Genomic DNA, 24,318 nt, shown 5'->3' with positions numbered 1-24,318 from the left:
GAAAAACAGTTTTTGAGATAGGAAGGTCGTACCGCCCTGAAATTTGAATACCTTATTCTAGGGCCTAACTGGGACCCCCGCACCGAAACTTGGCCCGGTCGGGCCCGGAGGGCCCTTCCTGCCCGAAACTTGGCCCAGTCGAAACCCGAGTGCAGGAAGGGGGGGCCTGGACTTTCATAATCTTCGCTCAGTGAATGTGAAGGATGTTTGGTCGGATAGTTATGACGAAGAATCATAATGTGAATCGGAATATTCTATAAATGTCTTGATATCATCTTTCGTCTCAACACTTCTGCTGCAGCCGCCTAAAGTCTCACTCCGAGAACCTTAAAATATGAATCAATCCATTAGAAGTATGAAAATATCTTCCCGGAGGCGTAAGGGGGCAAACAAGGTGTCCTTTGACATCTACATTTCGAGGCGATTGCAACAGTGCCACACATGATCATATTTGTATATGTTTCGGGGTAGTAATTAGCTGTCGATTTTGGGGGCCTTTATCAATAATGATCAGCTATAGATTTGCTTCCCGATGGAGATTCTTGACAAATTACATGTTATTTAGCATCTACACGTTAAGCTGAGTCCAATGAGATCAAGCTTGCCCTCTTGCCACACCGAGATCATGTCCTAGACCATATGTACCATGTAAAATACATTTGCTAGAGTGTCATGCTTGGTGTCATTGGACTCAGCTCAACGTGTAGATGCTAAATAATATGTCATTTGTCACAAATTTATATCGGAAAGTAAATCAATAGCTGCTCATTATTGATTAAGGCCTCCAATTTCGACAGCTAATTACTACCATTAAACATGTTTGAATATGCTCATGTGTGGCACCATTGCAATCGCCTGGAAGCGTAGATGTTGAAGGATACCTTGTTCGCCCTCTTACGACACCGGGAAGATATTTACCTACTTCTGATTGACTAATGAATTGATTCAGCTATTCCCTCAGAAGTCTGGGGTCAAAAGGTCAAAAGCAGCCGACACCACGCCGCTTATGAGACAACAAAAGTTTATGTGTATTCCTCTCATAACTTTTTGTCATTATTAAAGAGAGGCCTGATTCTCCGATATGCAGGTTGGATGGCTACCGTGTAGGTCTGGGAAGAACTTCAGGCCAAAATCTTGCAAGCGAGCCGCTGGGTGGGTGCAACAAGATGGAGCACTTGCTGAGTCATTTCCTGTAAGCCACAGGTTGAAGCGTATATGCGTCCTTTGAGACCCCCTTTGATATATAAGAGACCCCAAGGCTTACTTAAATGTTGTCGACTCAGTCACCTATTGCATCACTTCCTTTAGGGCTTCGGTCTCCTAATTGATCATTGTAGTATAATTGAATGCCCTCTTTCATATATATGATACCTCCACCACCGGGACGTGGCAGCAATTCTCCAAATCCATATGGGGAGGGGGGGGGGGGGGGGGGGGGGGGGTGATGCTTGTTGACAGTAGGGGTGTACACTAGACATAAATAGGAAGCAAACTCAGGAGAAGGAATGACCTCTCATAAATATTTATTCAATAAATTGTTTCAAATAACCCTGCCTCGTTAAATCAATGAGCTTGGTGTTTTGCTTTCAAAAATAGGATACAGAAGAAGTCTAAACTGCACAAAATAAAAACATCCAAGCTGCCTTTTAAGGATACCTTGGAATATCTGTCTATTTTTTAACCATCTGACCCTAGATTACAACAAAAACAACACAATGGACGGCAGCTCCTTTGCCGCGTGGTTTTTAGAACCATGTAAGGATTAGAGGGGGCGGTCGATAGCAACCACCATAGCAACCATGACGGTCAAGTGACTGGATGCAGCCCCTTTGAAAAAAATAGAATACCACTCGACACACTCAGGAGATTAATGATATTTAAATGATTATGAACATGAAGTCTTTATTTGCATGGGTTTACATTTCGTTCTGTGTAGCATTGAAAAATCGGAGAAACACTCCCATTCATCACCCAAGTGGGTGCTACTCATTGGTGGTGGTTAGTGAGGTCCCCCCTTCACTGTAGGCGTCTTTGAGTGTTATTAATTGGGTGTCAAGCAACTATGTTGCGAGACAACCTATTGTTTTTGTACGAATTCCTATTATTATTATTAGCCCATAGAACCGCAGCCCATAGAACCGCTTGGCGAAAAGTTGTGAAATTTGGCACACTGGTTCAGGACAGCCCCATTAGCCCATTTAACCAATCTCAGATCACTAGCCCAACAGCTCTAGCGCCACCAATAGGCCAAAGTTGCACATGCATTCATGTTCATAACTTTCGACCTATTCGACCAATATTCACAAACCAGGTATCATTGGATTCCTTGAACCAAGCCCAGTTCAACACACCCTATTACGTCATTGCGCCATGACGTATATGTCCGCCATCTTGGTTTATGTCAAAAACCCTCAAAATGCTACTTCTATCACAAATCTTGTCCAATCATCTCGAAACTTGGCACACATGATCTTCTGGCCATGCTTGATACAAAACATTGAATAGATTTGTCAAATTCAAAACCGTTTGCCCGCTACAGCAAATCAAATTTGGCGGCATAGCCGCCAAACCGGATGTAAGCCCATATCTCAGCAGCCCTTTGACATATCATAACCAACCTTGGTACATAGACCCATGACCCCATAAAGGTTACACTGAATGAATTTGGCGACCTTTGACCACTAGGGGGCGCTGTTATTAGTGTCGATGTGTTTTGACTCCTCTCTCTTCACATGAGTACATTTAAAACTTATTTTCAATGTCTAGTGATACTATCAGACCTCCCCGTATAGCTAGTATATTATTTCTCACAGAAATATCCGCGACAGCCAATGATATTCGACCGCGAAGCCGCCAAACCGGAAACACGGCAATTTCTCAGCATCCCTTTGACAAATCATAACCAAACTTGAAACATAGACCCATAACATCATCATGGGGACGCTTAATGAATTTGGTGACCATTGACCTCTAGGGGGCGCTATAATTAATGAAGACGTGCTTTAACTCCTCTCTCTTCACATGAGTACATTTCAAACTTATTTCTAATGTCTGAGGATACTGCCAGACCTCCTTATATAGCTTATAAATTATTTCTCATTGCACCATCAGAACTTGGCCGCCATGTTGAAAGCTGTCAAAATTAGTTGTAAATTCCCACAGGCCACAAATTATGTCCAATCTTCATGAAACTTGGCATATATGATCTTCCGACCAAGCTGAACAAATGTATTAAACAGCTTTCTCAAATTCAAAACCGTTTGGCCGTGACAGCCAATCAAACTTGACGTTGCTCATTAATGGGTAGACACTGCACTCGTGTGGCGCTCATTAATGGGCAGACACTGCACTCGTGTGGCGTCAAGCGGTACTTAATGTATAATGCAACAATGACTAAATTTACCATTCCGCCCACCTACTATATAAACTGCAATTCCCTCTGGATTAGATGCTTCACGAACCACCTCCAGAACGGATGCTTGTTTACATTGTGTCTCTTTTAGAGATATTGTTCCGAATACCCCTATGTATTTGTGACATTTGTTCTGTCAGGCAGACTGTATTGCGCCCTTACCTCTATGTGGGGTCCTTTTCCCATTTACTCATCCCACCGGCTGTCGGTATTGCCGATTTCCGAGGCGGTCGTCATGTAGCCCCCTGGCCGATTGCGTCCATCCGGCAGAATTAGCCTACCGAGTCCGATTATGCTTGACACCCACATTGCTGCTCGCAGCTATATTTATTATTATTCTTCATGTTTAACCTCTGTTTTTCTTTTATTCCTAGTCTGTTTTATATAGTTTTGAATGATGACTATATGCTCTGTAAAGTGACCTTGGGTGTCTTGAAAGGCGCCTCTAAATTAAATGTATTATTATTATTATTCAGAATGCATTGGTTTACATTTCGTTCTTTGGAGCACAGATATTTTTATTTATTTATTTATTTTCAGTTTTTGAGGAGGTGCTTCAAAGATGCTAATTTTTCTGCAATAATCCAAAATCCAATGGAAAAACCCATTGGCTTTTTGTCAAGGGAAACCAGGGCGACGCTCACTTCCGGGTTGGGCAACATACGTCAGCCCTCCACCACGCTATACTGTAAAAACACATAATAATAATAATAATAATAATAACTAGAACTGCAAGCAGTTATGCAGGGGTCCAAGAAGTGTGCATTTCGCCGGCACAACGCGACAAGAAATGTGCGTTTCGCCGGCACAACGCGAAGCATGTGTTCAAAACGCTACCCTGAACCTAGTAGCGAGAAGTCAGTGTAGCGTTTTCGCGACGAAATTTTGTAGAAGATATACAATTTCCTCGTTTATTGCGCCCCCTAATGGCGAAATATTCCGATTTTTTTATTGAACGCCATTAAGGGTAGCACCGACATGTGTCTACTTGATCCGATGTCTAATTTTGGATTATTTTGGATTTTTGACTTTCCACGTCAAATTTAGCTAATAAACCAATATTCAAAACATTACCGTTTCTAATAATAATAATAATAATACATTTAATTTAGAGGCGCCTTTCAAGACACCCAAGGTCACCTTACAGAGCATATAGTCATCATTCAAAACTATTTAAAACAGACTAGGAATAAAAGAAAAAAAGAGGTTAAAAATGAAGAATAATAATAATAATTAATAACACTCAAAGACGCCTAAAGTGAAGGGGGGACCTCACTAACCACCACCAATATGTAGCACCCACTTGGGTGATGCACGGCAGCCAATCGGCGCCAGAACGCTCACTACACACCAGCTTGAGGTAGAGAGTTAGGGATGAGGTGGAGAGTGAGGGAAAAGTTGAATGAAAAGTTGAATTCAAGTTGAATGATAATGCATGAATTTATTCTTTATCCTGCCATAGAATTTATTTAAGGGGGGGGGGGGGGCATAGTGGATCCAGATCTGTTCCGGAGCATTTCAGCACCCCGGGCAACAGCGCAGGGTTGCCAGGTCCTACAAAAAACGTCCCGCCCACATACCGTTCAAAATCCACCCAAAATGTCCTAGAAGCAGCCCAAATAAAAAGGATATTCCACCTTGGCCAACGTTTTGAAAGTAATAATAATTGAGGGAATATCTGCAGCGAAATGCATTGTGTGTGTGTGTGTGTGTGTGTGTGTGTGTGTGTGTGTGTGTGAGCTGCTAGTTTAGCGAAAGCAGCGTCCTTAGCAACCTGACGTCATTGAAACATGCGAGCGAGCCGATAAAATCTTCCTAATAACTATAAAACTAAAGATCAGACGTAATAACTGACTAAAGATTATGCAAGTAAAAAGTATATTTGTCGCTAGAAATGTTATTAGAAACAAGTTCAACGGTGAATCGGTCCTAAAATAGGCCTATTGCATTTCCCATTCGATTAATAAAGAAACCAATCCCGAGATATCCCCGGACCCATGCAAGTGAACGGAGCGTTCCACGGCATTTAGAAGACCCGTGTAATAAAGACCCATAATATTTCTGTTTATGGCATAGATTTCTCCTCAGATTAGGCTAATTTATGATAATGATAAAATAAAAGTAAAAACGCTCGATCAAAGGCCCGGCCCGAGGATAGTGGCCGGGTCGGGTCGGGCTCGGGCTGGGGCAGAGAATCTAAACACTGACTGGAACTACTTAGCAGGTGTCTGTAGGCCTATATCAGGAGATAATACACACCCTGCAGCAAATCAGAACACGAGTATTCCCCCAGACTGTGGTATAAACAATAAACAAGAGTTATAATCAACCCCTACGCATCAATATTAATGATAACCCATTATTATACGGTATGACTTCTAGATGTCACGTCCGCTCGCGACACTGGACTTGCGAGGCATCGACGCGGACTTCCATTCACATAGCCAAAAACAAGACAATAGATCTATGGCTACATCAAAACATCAAGACATAGGCCTACAATTCAAAAAAGAACAGATTAAGCAGCTACCCTTTTTTCTTTCGCGGTTTGCCTGAGCAGCGCGCCTGCATTTAATGGCCTATATCCGTGAATTGTCACAATTTCTCAGAATCAAAGGTGAAAGTAGAAAGGGGTGGCCTAAAGCTGTCATATTGTTCACAATTTTTAACAATAAATGTAGGCTACTGTACGGAGCTCCTTAAGGGACATTAGGGAGAACGCTCCCGCACAGAACCTTAGTTTGGAAGTCGTGCTGGTGACACGACAAATACTTCCAATTGAAATACATGGGTTTGAAATTTGCGCTTTAAAACACGAAAATTTTGAAAGTACGTGATCCTGATCACGTTTCAATAGATTAAATAACGTGACAGTGTCACGACTTTTCGTGAGACCGGGTTTTATATGCTAGAGCACACAAACATACACGAAATGTTGTGGAGAGAGGAATTGGGCAGATGAAACGTCGGTTTCATGTCCTCCACGGCGAAATACGCCTCACCCCAGAGAGGGCAAGCACAGTAATCACTGTATGTGCCATTCTACACAACCTCTGCAAGCGGAGGAACATTCCACAGGCAGACGATGATGATGATGATGATGATGATGATGAGTGGACAGGCATTTAGGGATCACTTTGAAAACACATTTTAGGTAAACACCTTGGCACAAATCAGTCAACACTTGGGTAGTTCATAACATTTATTTTCTTTTAAATTTTACGTATTTTTATTGTTTGCTTTCTCTCTCTTGAACGTGCAGGCTACAACGTCATTATCGTGGTCTGCACAAAATTGTCATCATGCGTGTATTCTGTTAACTGCACTATAACTACTGAATAGGAATTCATTTCTAGCCTAGGCTATTTCCTTGTTTTTCGGTGACTCAGTGCCGAAAAAGTCTGATCACCGAACCGACCTCTTCTAAACTCGTGCACGAGAATTGACGTAATCCATAGTAACGGCGCGTCACTCTTAGTTCACTCTTTGTGATTTATCCTTAGTAAGAGTAGGTCTCAGCGGCTTTGTGAATAACTTTTAAGAAAAAACTCCCACGGAAAATGTTTTAGCGCGAGTTAGGAGCACTCCTAGCGGTAAGATAAAATGCTTTGTGAATACGGCCCCTGAACAGTTGGGTATTGGATACATATTTCCGGACCCAGAAAGTGCACTGGAAACGCCAGCTAACACATTGGCTACAATAGTTTTGAGTCCTGGGGAACGCGACAATGTAGTTATCCGAAAGTAGCCGATCTCATTGGCAGATCATAGGCTATGTTACGTTAGCTTGAAGTCTGTGTAATTCTGTATAGGCTACTCAAGGCATAATTTATCTTGCTCTGCAAATGTTGTTCTCTTTCTTTCTTAGACAGTATCGGCTTCCTATGTTGTCCAGGCCATCAGAGCTAATTACCCAGCACAAGATGGGCAGTACCGTGGCTACCAGGAGACAGTAGATGCTCAAGATGAGCTGTGACTATTTTGACTCTAGCAAACGCACACTACAGGTTTTATTTTTGTAAATAGTTCATATTTCTTCATGAATAAAACTGCAAATTCATGTTGGTTGTTTTGATTTGTTTACTAACCCAAGTGCTGTTATACTAAAGTAGGCCTACTGTATAAGATGAACACTTATTTCAACTGGGGAGAAAAGGTTGATTAAAAATACTTGATATACTGAGCTACTGTAATTAGCAAATGTTTTTATGATGTACAGTAATATACAAATTATGCGTTTGAAAAAACTAGGACAGAAGTCTAAACTTATCAACGTATCACGGGGAAATGTTTACACAAAGTTTGCTCGCGCTACCACTGGCGCTAGGACCATGGGTCCTTCCCCCTCCAAACGGAAACAGGCGGGTGGTGCAGCGGGCGCAATGCACTGTGGTAGTTGGAGGATTTCTTACTTTTGAGCCAGAGAGACACTTTCTGCCTTTTCCCAGGCTAGGATGAACCGATTACATTTTTTTTTGCACATTCATAATGCATACGATTATTTATTTCATATAACCTTCAAATATCCACCGGTGAAGTATCCCTTTAAAAAACATTGTTCCACGGGAAAAGTTTCTTGACAAAAAGAACAACAAGGCCCAGCTCATGCTGCTCCTTGCTGAGACCTTCCACAGAGGTAGGATCACTGTTCAACTATGCTCTGATGATGCTGAAACCTCCATCGTGTCTGCAGCACTAAATGAGGCATTAGAGTCCTCTGTTGAGGTGAGGGCTGAGGACACAGACGTCCTGGTTATGCTGGTCCATCAAAGGGCAATCCACCCGGTCTTCCTCTCGACAGCTAAAGATACATTTTATGATGTCGGAAAGATTCGAGAGGCACACCTGGAGAGGTACCATATATACCTTATATTCCTACATAGCTTCTCTGACTGTGATACCGTATCAGCAATTTCTGGGTTTAGCAAACCGACTCTGCTCAGCAAGCTCTGCAAGACTGACAAATCAGAGCGGGATGTGTTCAGTGACATCAGAGCCAAGAAAAGTGACATCATCAAAGCTGGCTGTGAACTGTTCAAGATCATATTCCCCGGAAATCCATCTGAATATTTGGAATCCATCTGAATATTTGGAAGACGATTTGATATCTTCAGCAAGCGGCCCGCAGCTGGGAGCATCAAACCTGAGAAACTGCCTCCAACTACAGGAGCTGCAGCACAGCACTCTCTGCGGGCATATCTCCAGACCAGAGATTGGCTACTGCTACAAAGTCCATCACTGGATTTCCTTGAGTATGGAGGGAAACAAGGAAAACAAGGTTATGCACCAGTCCCTACAACAGATCCCATTGCACCGGACTACCTTCTGAAGTTAGTAAGCTGCAACTGTGCAGGTGACTGTGGCACTCTCAGATGCTGCTGTAAAAAGCAAGGAGTCAAATGTATTTCTGCTTGTGGGAACTGTCATGGTAACTCTGGCCAGAGCATCAACCAGCCAGATGATAAAAATAGTGAGGAAGATGCAGGAGAGTTTTGATTTGTAATTGTTCAACTAATGACTGGGATAGATTCAGCACCCCCCCAAAAAAACTAATTAGCCATCTCAAAAAGGCACTTTTGGTAGAATTTTTATTTTCACAATTTTTACCCAGGCCCTCTGGGCACCCCACCCCAACCCCAAAAAATGGCAAAAAAAAATACCAAACTTTCCCTAACTATATATGTATAATTTGATTTAAATATTAAATCACGTGTATTTATAATTAAATTGAATAATCATATATGATATATAAAAGTTTGAGGATTAAATTAACACCAGGACAGGAAACAAACATTCAAGCTCATCTTAACGCTTCAAATTCTCAGATAAACTGTAAAGAGGACTAGTAGGATTACTAAGGCCTTGGGAGCCAACCTATACCGGTATTTTGCAGTAATAGAACAGAATAGCTCTGATGCATTTGAGATATTATTTATGTATTAATGGCTAGTATGGACACTTGATTAGCCTGTCTTTGGCTCTTCACACTCGTATAATCGCTGTTAGGATACAAAATGTTGGATCCTGCCTGACACTAAGTGTTTCTCATCTCTGAAGCCTAAAAAGATTCAAAACAATAAGTCGAATGGCCCGGCAGAGACCCAGATGATCAAAATATTGGATATGTGAACGACTATAATCACGGATTTCAGAGTCATTTTGAACAGAAGACGTTTTAAACCAACAGCCTCACAGTGGATGAAGGACTCAAGTCTGAGCCAGGGGGCCAAAACAAATGGAAGGTGAAGAAGCACTAACTGATCATCTCAGGGCATAAGGCCGGAACGCGTCAGGTCACCTGGTAATCCATAGGTTTGTTTCTCCAGATACTCATTATAAAAGGACAGGTGGGCAGTCAGATCAGCAGAGCCTCAGCCTATTTATTGTTTAAAATTTACGTCAGACAGTAACACAATATTGGCAACTTCTGAAAGTGAGAAACAGAAACAGCGTTATTACATCCATAGAATTAAAGAGGATATTTCCAATTAGTTTGGCCATAGAGGGCTTGATATCCATCATCCACAATATCACATGTTCCACAGTGAAAGTTCCTGCTGTGTTCAGTATCATCCTCGATCCTAGAGACCTTCTGTCAATTGAGATGTGAGATGAAGAGTACAACCTAGTCTCACGGAAATACGAGACACTGTCACGTCACGTCATTTAATTTATTCATTCGTGATCTGGGACACGTAATTTCAATTTTTTCGTGCCAAAAGCAAAAATTTCAAACTCAGTCTAAAAAGAAGAGATGAAGCAGCTGAAAGACATCTCTCCGACAGACATCAATTCATTGCCATCAACAACTGTCAATCAGCCACTACTCCTCTCATCCACGGTGTCCCCCAGGGTTCTGTGCTTGGTCCACTCCTCTTCATTCTGTACATGCTTCCTCTTGGTCAGATCCTTCGTCACCATGGACTCCGGTTCCATTGTAACGCCGATGACACACAGCTTTACCTCCCCTCCAAAACCATCAGTCCTTCCACCCTCTCAACCCTCTCCAACTGTTTGACTGACATCAAGACCTGGATGCAAAACAGCTTTCTCAAACTCAACTCCAACAAATCCGAAATCCTCATCATTGGTCCTGACACCCTCACTCACTCCACTCTGAATTTCACCCTTAACATTGACGGCTCCACCATCACCCCCTCCACCAAAATCCGTAACCTTGGAGTTATCCTGGACCCCACTCTCTCCTTCCTCCCCCATGTTAACCATATTACCAAAACTGCCTTTTTCCACCTCCGAAACATCGCCTGCCTCCGCCCCAACCTGTCAACTACCGCTGCTGCGACACTCATCCACGCTTTCATTTCATCCAGGCTTGACTACTGCAATGGTCTTCTCTACGGCAACACCAACAAAGTCCTCAAAAAACGTCAATATGTCCAGAACTCAGCTGCGCGCCAACTCACTGGTACCCGCTCCAGAGAACACATCACACCTGTCCTCCGTGAACTCCATTGGCTTCCAATTAAACACAGAATCAACTACAAAATCTTACTCATCACCTACAAGAACCTCAACAGCCTAGCCCCCCCCTACCTTGCCGACCTCCTCCATCACCACGCCCCGTCCCGATTCCTCAGGTCCAATTCTGCCAACCTGCTACAAGTTCCACGGACTGAGCGACGTACTTGGGGTGATCGGGCCTTCTCAGTTGCTGCCCCCACCCTTTGGAATTCACTCCCCTCCCACATCAAAGTCTCTCCAACCCTCTCTTCTTTCAAATCTGCCCTCAAAACATACCTTTTCACACTAGCCTTCCCCACCTAACTCCCACCTTATTCTTCATGTTTAACCTCTGTTTTTCTTTTATTCCTAGTCTGTCTTACATAGTTTTGATAGGGCAATATGTAAAGCGTCTTAGAGTACCATATTAAGCGCTATATAAATTTCATTTATTATTATTATTATTAAAGAATCACAATTTCTCAGAATCAAAAGTGAAAGTAGAAACGGGTGGCCAAAAGCTGTCATATTGTTAGACGTTTGTGCTTTTTGGCAAGATTTTTTTTTAATTACGTGTCCCAGATCACGAATGAATAGATTAAATGATGTGACAGTGTCACGTATTTCCGTGAGACTGGGTTGAAGAGTAATATGTGGAAGTTCCCATCAAAGTGTGTCAGGTTGGTGTTAGAATTTAAGTGGCCCCAAAGAAGAGAGAGAGGAGGGTGGGACGGCTCTGTCAACACACAGCCCCCCAAATGTCAGCCGACTGCCAACAGGAAAGCCATTTGTAAATGGCAATCAAATGGGGCTGACCTTATCGGGGCAAACATTACAACAATTCCGATTTAGTGAGCTCTGTCACGGAGCAGTTGGTAGTCCGATGCAGACGGATGGATGCAGTGAATCAATGATCATTGATTATTCATGTTCGGTGGACCATGTGAGAAGTGGAGTACTGCCTGAGATAATAGAATACAATAATAAGCTAAGGATAACTTTCATACAAACAGCCACCTGTGCAATACACAAATGTGTTTTGTTTTGTGCTCAGGCATAAATGATGTTACCACCATATCTGGAAGGAGGCACAAAGGCTTCGGAAGACAAACAGCATGAAAACCGCATACGTCAGCCATCCTCTTTATTGTCCACCTGAGCTGTGGCGTCTGGTGCACAATTTGTTTCAAATAGATGACGCGTTCTAAAAGACAACTTCATCACAAATAAGATTGCACTTTCATATTCAAAATCTCGTACATGACGTCAAGATGCGTCTACGTGATCAATTAAGTTTTGTTATTGAAATGCTCATCCCAGGGTGGTCCAAGGAAATAGGAGGAAACAACGTGTCATCTTATACTAAACTTTACAAATAATTCAGTATTAAGGTATATGGAAAAACCTTACAATACATGTATTGAACCTCATAGAAGAACCAAAACTCAATGATTTTGTTACGAAAACTTGTTACATCATCACTTAATACATATTTCTACTAAAGATACTCAATGTTAACGTGTAATGTTTTACATCAAAACTATGACTATTGGAGCGATGTCCAGCCAGTTCCCCTCAGGAGGAACGCTGACCCTGTGAAGCAGAGACTCTTGTGGACTGTAGTGCAGAAAGGCTTTTCTTACAGGGCTTCATAGGCCCTCCCAGAGCTGTCTCCTAGCAGAGTGGTCTGTGGGTGTTGATGCAGCGGGCGTGGTCTGTGGGGGTCTATGCAGCGGGCGTGGTCTGTGGGGGTTGATGCAGCGGGCGTGGTCTGTGGGGGTCTATGCAGCGGGCGTGGTGATGCGCTGCATGTCTGTGAGCACCGTTGTGCCGTATTTTCCCTCCAGCTGCTCCATGAACTCCAGATGGTCCTGGAATCTGAAGCCCAGGATGGGCTCCTCCTGATGAAAGACCCACACATATCATGTATATATATTATATATATATCTATATACTGTATACATATAGATATATAGATATATGTAATAACTCAACCTATTTTTCAGTACAGTAAGTTTTCGACATATGTTACCATATCAACACATAATTGTGAGCAGATGCCAACCTACGTCTTAGAGTACCATATTAAGCGCTGTAATCATTTCATTTATTATTATTATTATTATTACCACTCCGGCTCCAAATGGATTTTCCATATTCAAGGTACATTTTACACATTTAGATTTACTGCAAGGCTCAATATCTCAGTATTTCCGTGTCACGTTATGGTGTTATGGTGGAGTATATTTATGTATTATTTTGTGTTCCCTAATCGCTGTACAGGGAGCTCACAATGGGATTGAGGGAATAACATATCAATAATCCATTCAGTTATTCATGACCTGGGATGGACCTTATATAATATATATATCATATATAAAAGGAGTCAGGGACATTTGAGAAGTAAAAAAGCACACAGCCATGTCCAGACAGACATGGAACAACATGTTTGCATGTCGTCCCAAATCGACTTGAGTCCGATGCCAAGCGAGGGAAACGCTTCTGTTGCTCTGTGAAAAAACAACATGATTCCACTTCCTTTCTGGGTTGTGTGCTTTGAGATTAGGGCTTATTGTGTTTGAAGGTATTATTGTAGCAAAAGTCTTTAGCACCTGTAAATGCAGATTTTGTATGCGTACACTAAAGTCACAAATGTGTAACAGTAAATTTGAAGTCCTAAATATTTAATTTGCATGTGTACTCTAAAGTCACAAATGTGTAACAGTACATTTAATGTCGTAAATATTTTTTAGACCATTGTAAACACTAAATAGGGTCTACGAGTTCACAAGTCTGTGTTACAGGTGCATGCACAATAGTTGAAATTATATAGATCGCTATGATCAATGAGCATTTTAATGAGAGAGCACAAGTCCATCGATACAACTGCTTGAATCTGCTGCTACGAGTCTCAGCTGTTGTTTTTCTTGCAGATACTTTTGCAACACGTCTACGTGGTGCAAGTGTAACAAAAGTGATACGTATCCGTATGAAGCAGAGTGTCCATGGGCGGGACCAAATTGTTGCATTAACATGCCGCAAATGGCCTTGAATGTATTTTAATGGTCTGCTTGGATGGTCCCAGTGTAGTTTGAAAAATGCACCCCCTTCCGACGACTTTCATTGGTTACTGCTGCAATTTTGTCCCGCCCACGGACGCTCTGCCTCATATGGACACAAATCCCTTTTGCTACACATGTACCCACATACACCCACAACTGAGACTTGCAGGAGCAGATTCGAGCAGTAGTAACGATGGACTTGCTTGCTAATTAAAATGCTGAATCAACATAGCGTTCTATATCATTTTATTTGTGAGGAAATTTTTCACAGATGTGCAATTTCTGATGCATTAGTTCACGTTTGGGTTTACGAATGCACACATTTTGGGTATGTTCTTAGATAATGAAACACGGGTGTGCAAATGTGTTTTGCACCAACTGCGCTGCAATGATTGTAGCAAAAGTGTCAATTGCATGACTTTTTGTAGTTATGATGCACTGGATAGGATTTGTGCACCTGTACACAGACTTGTGAACTCGTAGACCCTATTTAGTATCTAAGACTTCAAATGTACTGCTACACATTTGTGACTTTAGAGAACACATGCAAAATAAATATTTAGGACTTCAAATTGACTGTTACACATTCGTGACTTTAGTGTACGTATACAACATCTGCAGTTACAGGTGCTTAAGACCTTTGCTACAATAATACTTTCATAATTGTGGTCAATTATGTGGAATTTGTTGGCTACTGCTAGAACACATATTTTAGATGCTTCTTAATAGTTATGATAGAAGTTATTGCAGTGATTAGAATACAACAAACAATTTGATTTTGAATTAAGGCTACAAAATAAATATGAAATGTGACACACACACATGCACATATTTTTGTAATGCTATTCAGTATATCATATTTACTTTCCCAAAATTAGCCTTTGTTGGGAAACAGTGTAAAGTGAGGAGAACGTCTACAGATGAGGGCCTGAGAGTGATTGGGATACGGTTTCTACTCATTTGTGTGTGAAAAGGAAAAGGAAAGAAATAGCAGAAATTTTCCTAATATGGTTACAGAACAGAAACATCCAGAACTCTTTATGTTGTCCCCAAACGTGATGACAAAGACATCTGACATTTAAAAGAAAAATGATTCATGGTAATATGCAAGGAATGCATCCACGCACAAACACAAGATACAAACAATGAATTCAGGATTTTTTTTACTGAGAAACACTACTAATAGTAAAATGTAACCAACCCCCCCACACACACACACACACACACACACACACACACACACACACACACACACACACACACACACACACACACACACACACACACACACACACACACACACACACACCCACACACACACACACACACACACACACACACACACACACACACACAAACACAAACACACGCATGCTGATGCACCAGCCACTGTAAGGTGGATACAAAATAAAAAGCATGTTTCAAATTTTTACAATTATATTAATTTAAATGAACAAAATAGATTGCCTAATAAACCGTTTTAATTTTCAAAGTGTCTTGATGCCCTTTAGAAGCGTTGTGGTCTGTGATCAGCTCGATCAGACTGATTCACATGTGGCTCCATTTAAAGGACAGAAAACATTAAATACTTAGAAATAAATAAAGTTGATAGATAATAACCTTATTTCTTCATATCCTGCTCCTCATATAGCCTGCTCCTCATATAGCCTGCTCCTCATATAGCCTGCTCCTCATGTGTATAGCCTGCTCTGCTAGATTGGCGCGGTAAAAGTGCAAAACCGTACGGAATCCGTACGGTTTCCGTACGGTTTGGCAAGAATTCCGTACGGAATCCGTACGGAATCCGTACGGTTTCCGTACGGTTTCCGTACGGATTCCGTACGGATTCCGTACGGTTTTGAATGACTAATAGCCGCGGCTATTAGTCATTCACTCCGGCTATTAGTTATTCACTCCGGCTATTAGGTATGCAGAACGAGCCCCTCCCCTTCTTTGCTTGAGCACTAAGTTTGAAGGCTGTCTAACCAATCAGTGAAGAGAAAGACCAGACTAAAGTAACGCATTGTCGAAACTAGAGCTGCAGTGCCTCCATGTTTTGCCGTAACATAAGGCTGTGTTGTCTTTACTAGTTTCACTACAATGTAATGACCACCACTAGCTAGTGGAAAATATATTTGTGTCTAGTACAGTGATATATTTGTTAGGCTATATATTGAGATGGCAGTCCCTCATCCCCAGATTGTTCGCGATATGCAGTAGCCAGCTCGGCCATAACATTACAATTTCATGGATGCAAGCAAGCCAAGACAATCGATCTATATCTATAGCCTACATGACAACACGCAGACACACACACACACACACACACACACACACACACACACACACACACACACACACACACACACACACACACACACACACACACACACACACACACACATATTAAGCACACTGGTAAAGCAATAGGAGCCTGCATTGGCTAAAGTTGTTGGGATGCACCTTATTTTATAACAGGGAGGGGCAAAGTTGTGCATTACAATGCAAACACGACAATAATTGGCCCCATTCTTGCGCACTCAGAAGAACATGAACTGAATAAATGCCAGGTATATAGCATATCGGAGACGGGTACACAATCAGTGCATTTGCAAATGAGAGCCTGCAGTAGGTCCGATCTTGTGACATTATTTAACCATCCATCTACAGCTAATACGATCAGACAGATACATCATTGATCACATAAAAGCCCACAACAAGCCCAACATCACCACGGCAGGTGCGCTCTCTCACGCACATTCACACAATCACTCCAACTTCTCCAACTCCAAGGCAAGGCTGTTACACTAAGACCACAAACAACCACAACTAACCAGCCTACATATCCACAATAATGCACAACAATCAGTTCTATACATTGCGTCTATCTTCTGTTTGGTGCACATGGCTAATTTGCATAGTTTGCACCGGACTGTCGGCTCCGCTTGTCAAAAAAATAGAACGTATTTGTGAATAAATGCTTTGAATTCTGAATACTGGACTTGGTGAGCTTGAATAGGCTAAATGTAAGTGACCTTTAGTGAGATGGCCTAAAACGGAATACAAATGAATTATTCTAGGACATATAGGCTTTCAGGATCAATTCAGAGGTTCAACTGTTCGGGATCGGGTGTTGTCAGCAGTAGTCATTATGCGCTAAAATGGTCCCTGCCAGTGTTTTTCTATTCTGATGTTTGTGGATGAATCTTTCAGCTACAGCTTTGTTACATTTCCTTGCGATGGTTTGCTAGTTTAACTATACAGCAATAAATCAAATGATGTAAGATGATGTGTCCGTTGCGTGGCTGTCATGTGAGAGCCGTATACGCATTTTAAAAACACCTGTAATCAGCGTGACTCACGCTGATGTTTTTAAAATCACATCATCTTACATCATTTGATTTATTGCTGTATAGTTAAACTAGCAAACCATCGCAAGGAAATGTAACAAAGCTGTAGCTGAAAGATTCATCCACAAACATCAGAATAGAAAAACACTGGCAGGGACCATTTTAGCGAATTCAAAGCATTTATTCACAAATACGTTCTATTTTTTTGACAAGCGGAGCCGACAGTCCGGTGCAAACTATGCAAATTAGCCATGTGCACCAAACAGAAGATAGACGCAATGTATAGAACTGATTGTTGTGCATTATTGTGGATATGTAGGCTGGTTAGTTGTGGTTGTTTGTGGTCTTAGTGTAACAGCCTTGCCTTGGAGTTGGAGTGATTGTGTGAATGTGCGTGAGAGAGCGCACCTGCCGTGGTGATGTTGGGCTTGTTGTGGGCTTTTATGTGATCAATGATGTATCTGTCTGATCGTATTAGCTGTAGATGGATGGTTAAATAATGTCACAAGATCGGTCCTACTACAGGCTCTCATTTGCAAATGCACTGATTGTGTACCCGTCTCCGATATACCTGGCATTTATTCAGTTCATGTTCTTCTGAGTGCGCAAGAACGGTGCCAATTATTGTCGTGTTTGCATTGTAATGCACAACTTTGCCCCTCCCTGTTATAAAATAAGGTGCATCCCAACAACTTTAGCCAATGCAGGCTCCTATTGCTTTACCAGTGTGCTTAATATGTGTGTGTGTGTGTGTGTGTGTGTGTGTGTGTGTGTGTGTGTGTGTGTGTGTGTGTGTGTGTGTGTCTGCGTGTTGTCATGTAGGCTATAGATATAGATCGATTGTCTTGGCTTGCTTGCATCCATGAAATATTGTAATGTTATGGCCGAGCTGGCTACTGCATATCGCGAACAATCTGGGGACTGCCATCTCAATATATAGCCTAACATATACAAATATATCACTGTACTAGACACAAATATATTTTCCACTAGCTAGTGGTGGTCATTACATTGTAGTGAAACTAGTAAAGACAACACAGCCTTATGTTACGGCGAAACATGGAGGCACTGCAGCTCTAGTTTCGACAATGCGTTACTTTAGTCTGGTCTTTCTCTTCACTGATTGGTTAGACAACCTTCAAACTTAGTGGTCAAGCAAAGAAGGGGAGGGGCTCGTTCTGCATACCTAATAGCCGGAGCGAATAACTAATAGCCGGAGTGAATGACTAATAGCCGCGGCTATTAGTCATTCAAAACCGTACGGAATCCGTACGGAAACCGTACGGATTCCGTACGGATTCCGTACGGAATTCTTGCCAAACCGTACGGAAACCGTACGGATTCCGTACGGATTCCGTACGGTTTTGCACTTTTACCGCGCCAATCTAGGTCCGGATTGTGGCCTTCTTGGCTTTCCATAGTGTATAGCCTGCTCCTCATATAGCCTGCTCCTCATGTGTATAGCCTGCTCCTCATGTGTATAGCCTGCTCCTCATGCGTATAGCCTGCTCCTAGGATGTCTCTCTGTGGTTGGATGGCTTCGCCATCCCACAGAGTGCGTCCGTCAAAAATCTTGGTGTCCTGTTTGACCCTCAACTATGCTTTGACCAACATATAAGAAGTATAACTAGAATTGCCTTTTTCCATCTGAGAAACATTGCAAGAATCAGACCAATGTTATCTGCAGTGGATGCAGAGACACTGATTCATGCTTTTGTTTCGTCAAGACTGGACTATTGCAATGTACTGTTCTCGGGATTACCGAACTGAAAAAGTCTACAGCTGGTACACAATGCGGCAGCTAGACTGCTGACCAGAACGAGAAAGTTTGATCATATCACACCTATTCTCGCCTCTCTGCACTGGCTACCAATAACTTTCAGATCAGACTTTAAGGTGCTATTGCTAACCTATAAAGCCTTGCATGGATTATCTCCATCCTACCTGAAGGACCTGATCATTCCTTATAGTCCTTCTCGGTCCCTTCGGTCTTCGGGAGCCGGCCTTCTTTCATTGCCGAAGGTTAAAAAGAAATCGGCTGGACAGAGAGCGTTTGCCTATCGAGCCCCCTTCCTATGGAATAGGCTGCCATCAGCGATCAGGGAAGCTGACTCTGTGGAGCTATTCAAAGGAAAGCTCAAAACGCACCTCTACAATCTTGCATTTGGAGTGTAAAAACGACAGATGCGAAGTGAAGACCACTCTGTTTGCTTGTGCTTTTCTTATTACATTATACATTTCCACTATGTACTTTTCCGTTCTAATTCACTATTCTGTCTGTTCTAGCGTGTTGCGGGTACTGGACTGGATGCCTGGACTCTCCACATGGATAACCGGCCAGAACCCCATCACCATTTCAATAATGTGCATGTATTTACCTGTATGTCAATTGTGGCACCCATTGCACTCCTGACCATCCCTGGAAGAAGGGATCCCCTTTCTTGCCCGTGGGGGGGCATGGGTAAAGGGGGGTGTCGCAAATATTTGGCCTGTTAAGCCCTTTGAGACTGTAATGGTGATTAAGGGCTATACAAATACAATTGAATTGAATTGAATTGAAACAAAGGCATATCCAAAACGCTTTGCAAATTACTTTAACACGCGTGCATTAAAGGAAAACACGCAAAAGCATACAGCCTGCTCCTCATGTGTATAGTCTGCTCCTCATGTGTAAAGCCTGCTCCTCATATAGCCTGCTCCTCATGTGTATAGCCTGCTCCTCATGTGTATAGCCTGCTCCTCATATAGCCTGCTCCTCATGTGTATAGCCTGCTCCTCATGTGTATAGCCTGCTCCTCATGTGTATAGTCTGCTCCTCATGTGTATAGCCTGCTCCTCATATAGCCTGCTCCTCATGTGTATAGCCTGCTCCTCATATAGCCTGCTCCTCATGTGTATAGCCTGCTCCTCATATAGCCTGCTCCTCATGTGTATAGCCTGCTCCTCATGTGTATAGCATGCTCCTCATATAGCCTGCTCCTCATGTGTATAGCCTGCTCCTCATGTGTATAGCCTGCTCCTCATATAGCCTGCTTCGACCAATCGCAACAGATTGTGTGTGTTGAACAATCACAGCAGACTGGGCTACTCGGGATGCGGGCCTTAATGCGACATGATACAAAAAAGACAGTTTTCTGAAAGATGCTGAAATTGGTTTTGCAAAAATTAACAGTATGAATATAATAGGAGGTATTTTAACCCTATTCTAGTTATACCCCCAAATGCAATTATCAACCCTGAAAAAGCATGATATGGGATCTTCAAAATGGGTAAAATCTTATTTCATTGTAGAGCTGGGCGCAACACATTGCTTCACTCTCTCTCTCCCCATTCTTCACTCTGAAGATCCCCTCCTCAACGTGCCCTGTCAAACCAGGACCTGGCACAAGACAAATCTTTCTGTTGGCTGGTCCCTGCAGATACGGACTACAGATAACGTAGGAGCTTGAATGGATTAACTGTCTGTATCTAAATGTGGACGGTCTTTTTAGGGGCTTTTTTGGTGTGAAAAAAGTCAGTGATACACATCTGGAAAGTCAGTTGAATCTGTATTATAGTCAGTCTATGTGTGGTATCTCCACACTAGAGCCTCTTTGGCTACGCAGATCTTAACCTGTACTGTTGTAGAGCTAGCAGGAACATTTTGAAACGTAACACTTTGAACGTGCATGTCAGTAACCATCACAATTGGAATCAAATTTAGTGGTAAAAACTGTAATGTGTATGGAATTGGAAATGTACCAATGTTATAACAAGGTTCAGCATGCTTGTCATAATTAGATAGTTTTGACATCTGATAACTACGTTTCACCAAGATGTGTCTAAACAAAGGCATATCCAAAACGCTTTGCAAATTACTTTAACACGCGTGCATTAAAGGAAAACACTATCACAAAAGCAACAACACTTTCACAAAAGCCACAACACTATCACAAAACCACAACACAACAACAAAAGCTGCCATACAACAGAGTTGAACAAACAGGTTTGCCTATTATTGCTGGCTGAATATTATTATATCCTGATAATTGATCAAATGTGGATAGGCTATGCCAAATAAAATAACAGGTAAGCTTTAAAACGTTACCTTGACTTTTGAAAGGCATGCTGGCATTATACAAGAATTTGATGTTCTTGCCACACAAACTACAAAATGCTGTTTCAGAATTCAGGTTGAATCAACAAATAAGGACAATACTTTGTAATCTCCAATAAAACTTATGACAAAGGGCAAGAACTTCCCTCTTCCACACCTGTTGGCAATAATACAGAAGTCTGTTTTTTGTCAACATCCGTATGCGCTCACTTCTGTTTTGTTGTAGCTTTTGCTTTTAGCTTTTAGCTTTTGTGTTGTGGCGCTTGCATTTGTGTTTGTGTTTTCCGTTTTGTGCTTGTGAGTGTGTATCAGCGTTTTGGATAGACACTTCCAAATATTGTAAGTCAGCAAGTTAACATCATGTTACTTGTGCGAACATTTTGTTAGAATTAAAAGACATAACTGAATAAATGTAAGGTTACTAAAACTAAAATAACTAGTACGTGAACCAGACCGGTTTTCACCAGCATTCGTGGGGAGAACATCCAACTGCGCCCTTGGTTGTTTTGAAGGAGAGAGCCTAGCAACAGACAGTACATAGCTTACTTTTAAACCACGCAAAAGTCACAGAAAATCTGGGATCATTGAGCCACATATTTAAATAGATATATGATATATGATTGGACGATCATTCAACGATGTGTCTGACCTGACAAATAAGATCCACCCATGCAAAGGACCCCCCCCAGCCCTTGTACAGCTCCATATTGACAGACTCCCTGAGTGGACGTACAGCACGGGGAGGTGAGGTGTGGTGGTCTGTGTGGTCTCTGACTCACCTTGAGGTAGACCTGCAGGTCCTGGGCCTGTGTGTGCAGCAGGATGTCTGGCTGCATGTGCTTCAACACGGCCACACACACGTACACCTGGTAGTCGGGGCCCATGAGCACACAGGTGGACACGTAGTGGCAGACCTCAGGCCAGTCCAGGTAGTTCCAGAAGCACTGGTTCAGCCACTGCAGGCAAATCTGGAATCACCACAGAAACACATCCATCAGCTTCATACTGGGCGGTAAATCTATTTCAGGCAGGCGTGAGCAGAGCAGAGCCAGTAGGCCCGCCCAAACGAGGGGAAAGCTGTCAGGGGCCACTCACAGGGCCGCCAAAACGAGGGGAAAGCTGTCAGGGGCCAGAAGGGGTTAAGGTGAAGGTAAGCCCGGTGAGGGAACAGCCCAGAGACCTCCTGCTCTGGTTCTAGTGTGGTTCTAGAAACCCCCTGATCCGGTTCTAGTGTGGTTCTAGTGTGTTTCCTTCTCTTGACCGAAACACTGATTCTGGTCGACGTTGTGCCCACCTGGGACGGGGTGAAGCCAGACATCCTGAAGGCAGAGTGGACCAGGGGGACCTCAGCCTTGAGCAGCATCTCTACGTAGTGAGCAGTGCACCAGTAGACCGGAGGGATCCCCGAGGCCGCCACAGGGGCCGGTAGATGGACCTGACACAACAAACAGATCAGTGTAGTGCTCTTGTTATTTCTGGATTGGACCATAGAAAATATGCGACCACTGTCAAACTAAATGGACCTTAGCAATGTTATAACATTTCCTGTCGAAGCATAAATGTTGACAATTTCACATTTCCCCAAAATTGAAAATTTCAAAGATACAAATCAGTAACCAGGGGCCGGTTGCACCAACTGGGCGTAACTAAGCCTGGTCGTAACTGCTAAGTAGGTCTTGGTTACGACCTGGCGTTAGAATGGAACTAACGCTGGTTGCACCAACGGGACTTACGCCTGGTCTTAACTACGCCCGGTCTTAGCCATGCGCGGCCATGTGAATGTTCCATGGTATGCGCATATCACCGCGTTGCTAGGATACCTCGTGACAACAGCTGTTTACTATTTTACTTGACATGCTGGACATGCTAGTTGGACACCGAAATAAATAATTCATTCGTTCACTCATTGTCATTCATCAATTGTGTTAATGCAATTAACACAATAAAACAATAAAACACTGCAAACGAATATAATTAAAATATGTATTTGTAATGTCATGGTTTACGACGAGCAGGCATTTAGACGGGAATGGTTCTGTAGGAGAGATTTGTTTAATGTGTCGGCCTATATAAAACATATAAACATAGTTAAAACAACATTCACAACTGATTATAAGTTGAGAACGGACTAATCGGCCAGCGATATCTTCCCGACAGGCAGTCGATCTGTGAACACTGATCATATCGCCGGCTGTGCTTTGAAATGCAGTTTAGCGAAGCGTTGCAAGGATGGTGGTAAAGCTGCATTGGATTGGATGTAATTGCTATAGAAACAGCCTGGAATTTCAACTCTACGCCTGCCCCTGACCAGGCGTAGGATTTACGCCTGGTCCTAGTGAAAAGAACGCTAAGCCCAGTTGGTGCAACCGGCGTAACGGTTAGGTCGGACTTAGAACGCCAAGTTACGACCAGGCGTAGTTACGACCAGGCTTACGCCCAGTTGGTGCAACCGTCCCCAGTTGATGTTAACCTATGATGAAAGTGTGATGTGTGTAGCATGCATCTATTTGTGGGAACCCTATCTGCAGTGTTATTCTTCCTCATGTTGGCAGTCTCCTAATGGAACCATGTTGCCTCAAACCGTAGTAAATGTTCTGTAACCTAATAACCGCTTGTTTTTCCTTGCTTTGAACAAAATTGAGCATCTTAGGTAGCCTGCAGCTAGCGTTGCAATGTACATAATCTGACTATACACAGTGAAGACAACGGGCTTGCAGAGGGCTGAAGGGGAATCCTAAAAGGCTTTGATGAGGGGCTGCATAATGAGACGCGATCGCTGGGATCGTGGAAGACCTTCCCTCTCCTGGAGGCCTCCACTGCGGTTTACAATGATACTACAGCTCATTATGGAGCCCTTACTGTTCCTTGATTTCTTCTTTAGTCACAAGCCTCGCTGACAATCTGTAGCACAGTGGTTAGTAGTGGTCATATGTTCAT

The 24,318-nt window shown here is 42.6% G+C and overlaps 1 protein-coding gene across 3 annotated transcripts in view; it reads right to left on the bottom strand.

Moving 5' to 3' along the window:
• Window positions 1–12,000: 12,000 nt before the first annotated feature.
• Window positions 12,001–24,318, bottom strand: part of tbc1d32 (TBC1 domain family, member 32) — a 69,450-nt gene continuing 57,132 nt past the window's right edge. For all 3 annotated transcript variants that reach the window (XM_030345670.1, XM_030345672.1, XM_030345671.1), the window contains 3 exons: window positions 22,676–22,816; window positions 22,161–22,349; window positions 12,001–12,774 (listed from right to left, as the gene is read on the bottom strand). In XM_030345670.1, coding sequence (XP_030201530.1) covers window positions 12,655–12,774; window positions 22,161–22,349; window positions 22,676–22,816 — 450 coding nt within the window. In that variant the 3' untranslated portion in view covers window positions 12,001–12,654. The remainder of the gene's footprint in view (window positions 12,775–22,160; window positions 22,350–22,675; window positions 22,817–24,318) is intronic.

This window comes from Gadus morhua, chromosome 21 (genome assembly GCF_902167405.1).
Source record: "Gadus morhua chromosome 21, gadMor3.0, whole genome shotgun sequence".
NCBI classification, from domain to species: Eukaryota; Metazoa; Chordata; class Actinopteri; order Gadiformes; family Gadidae; genus Gadus; species Gadus morhua.
The sequence above is the reverse complement of the archived record's forward strand: the minus strand, read 5'-3'. Positions and strand labels throughout refer to the sequence as shown.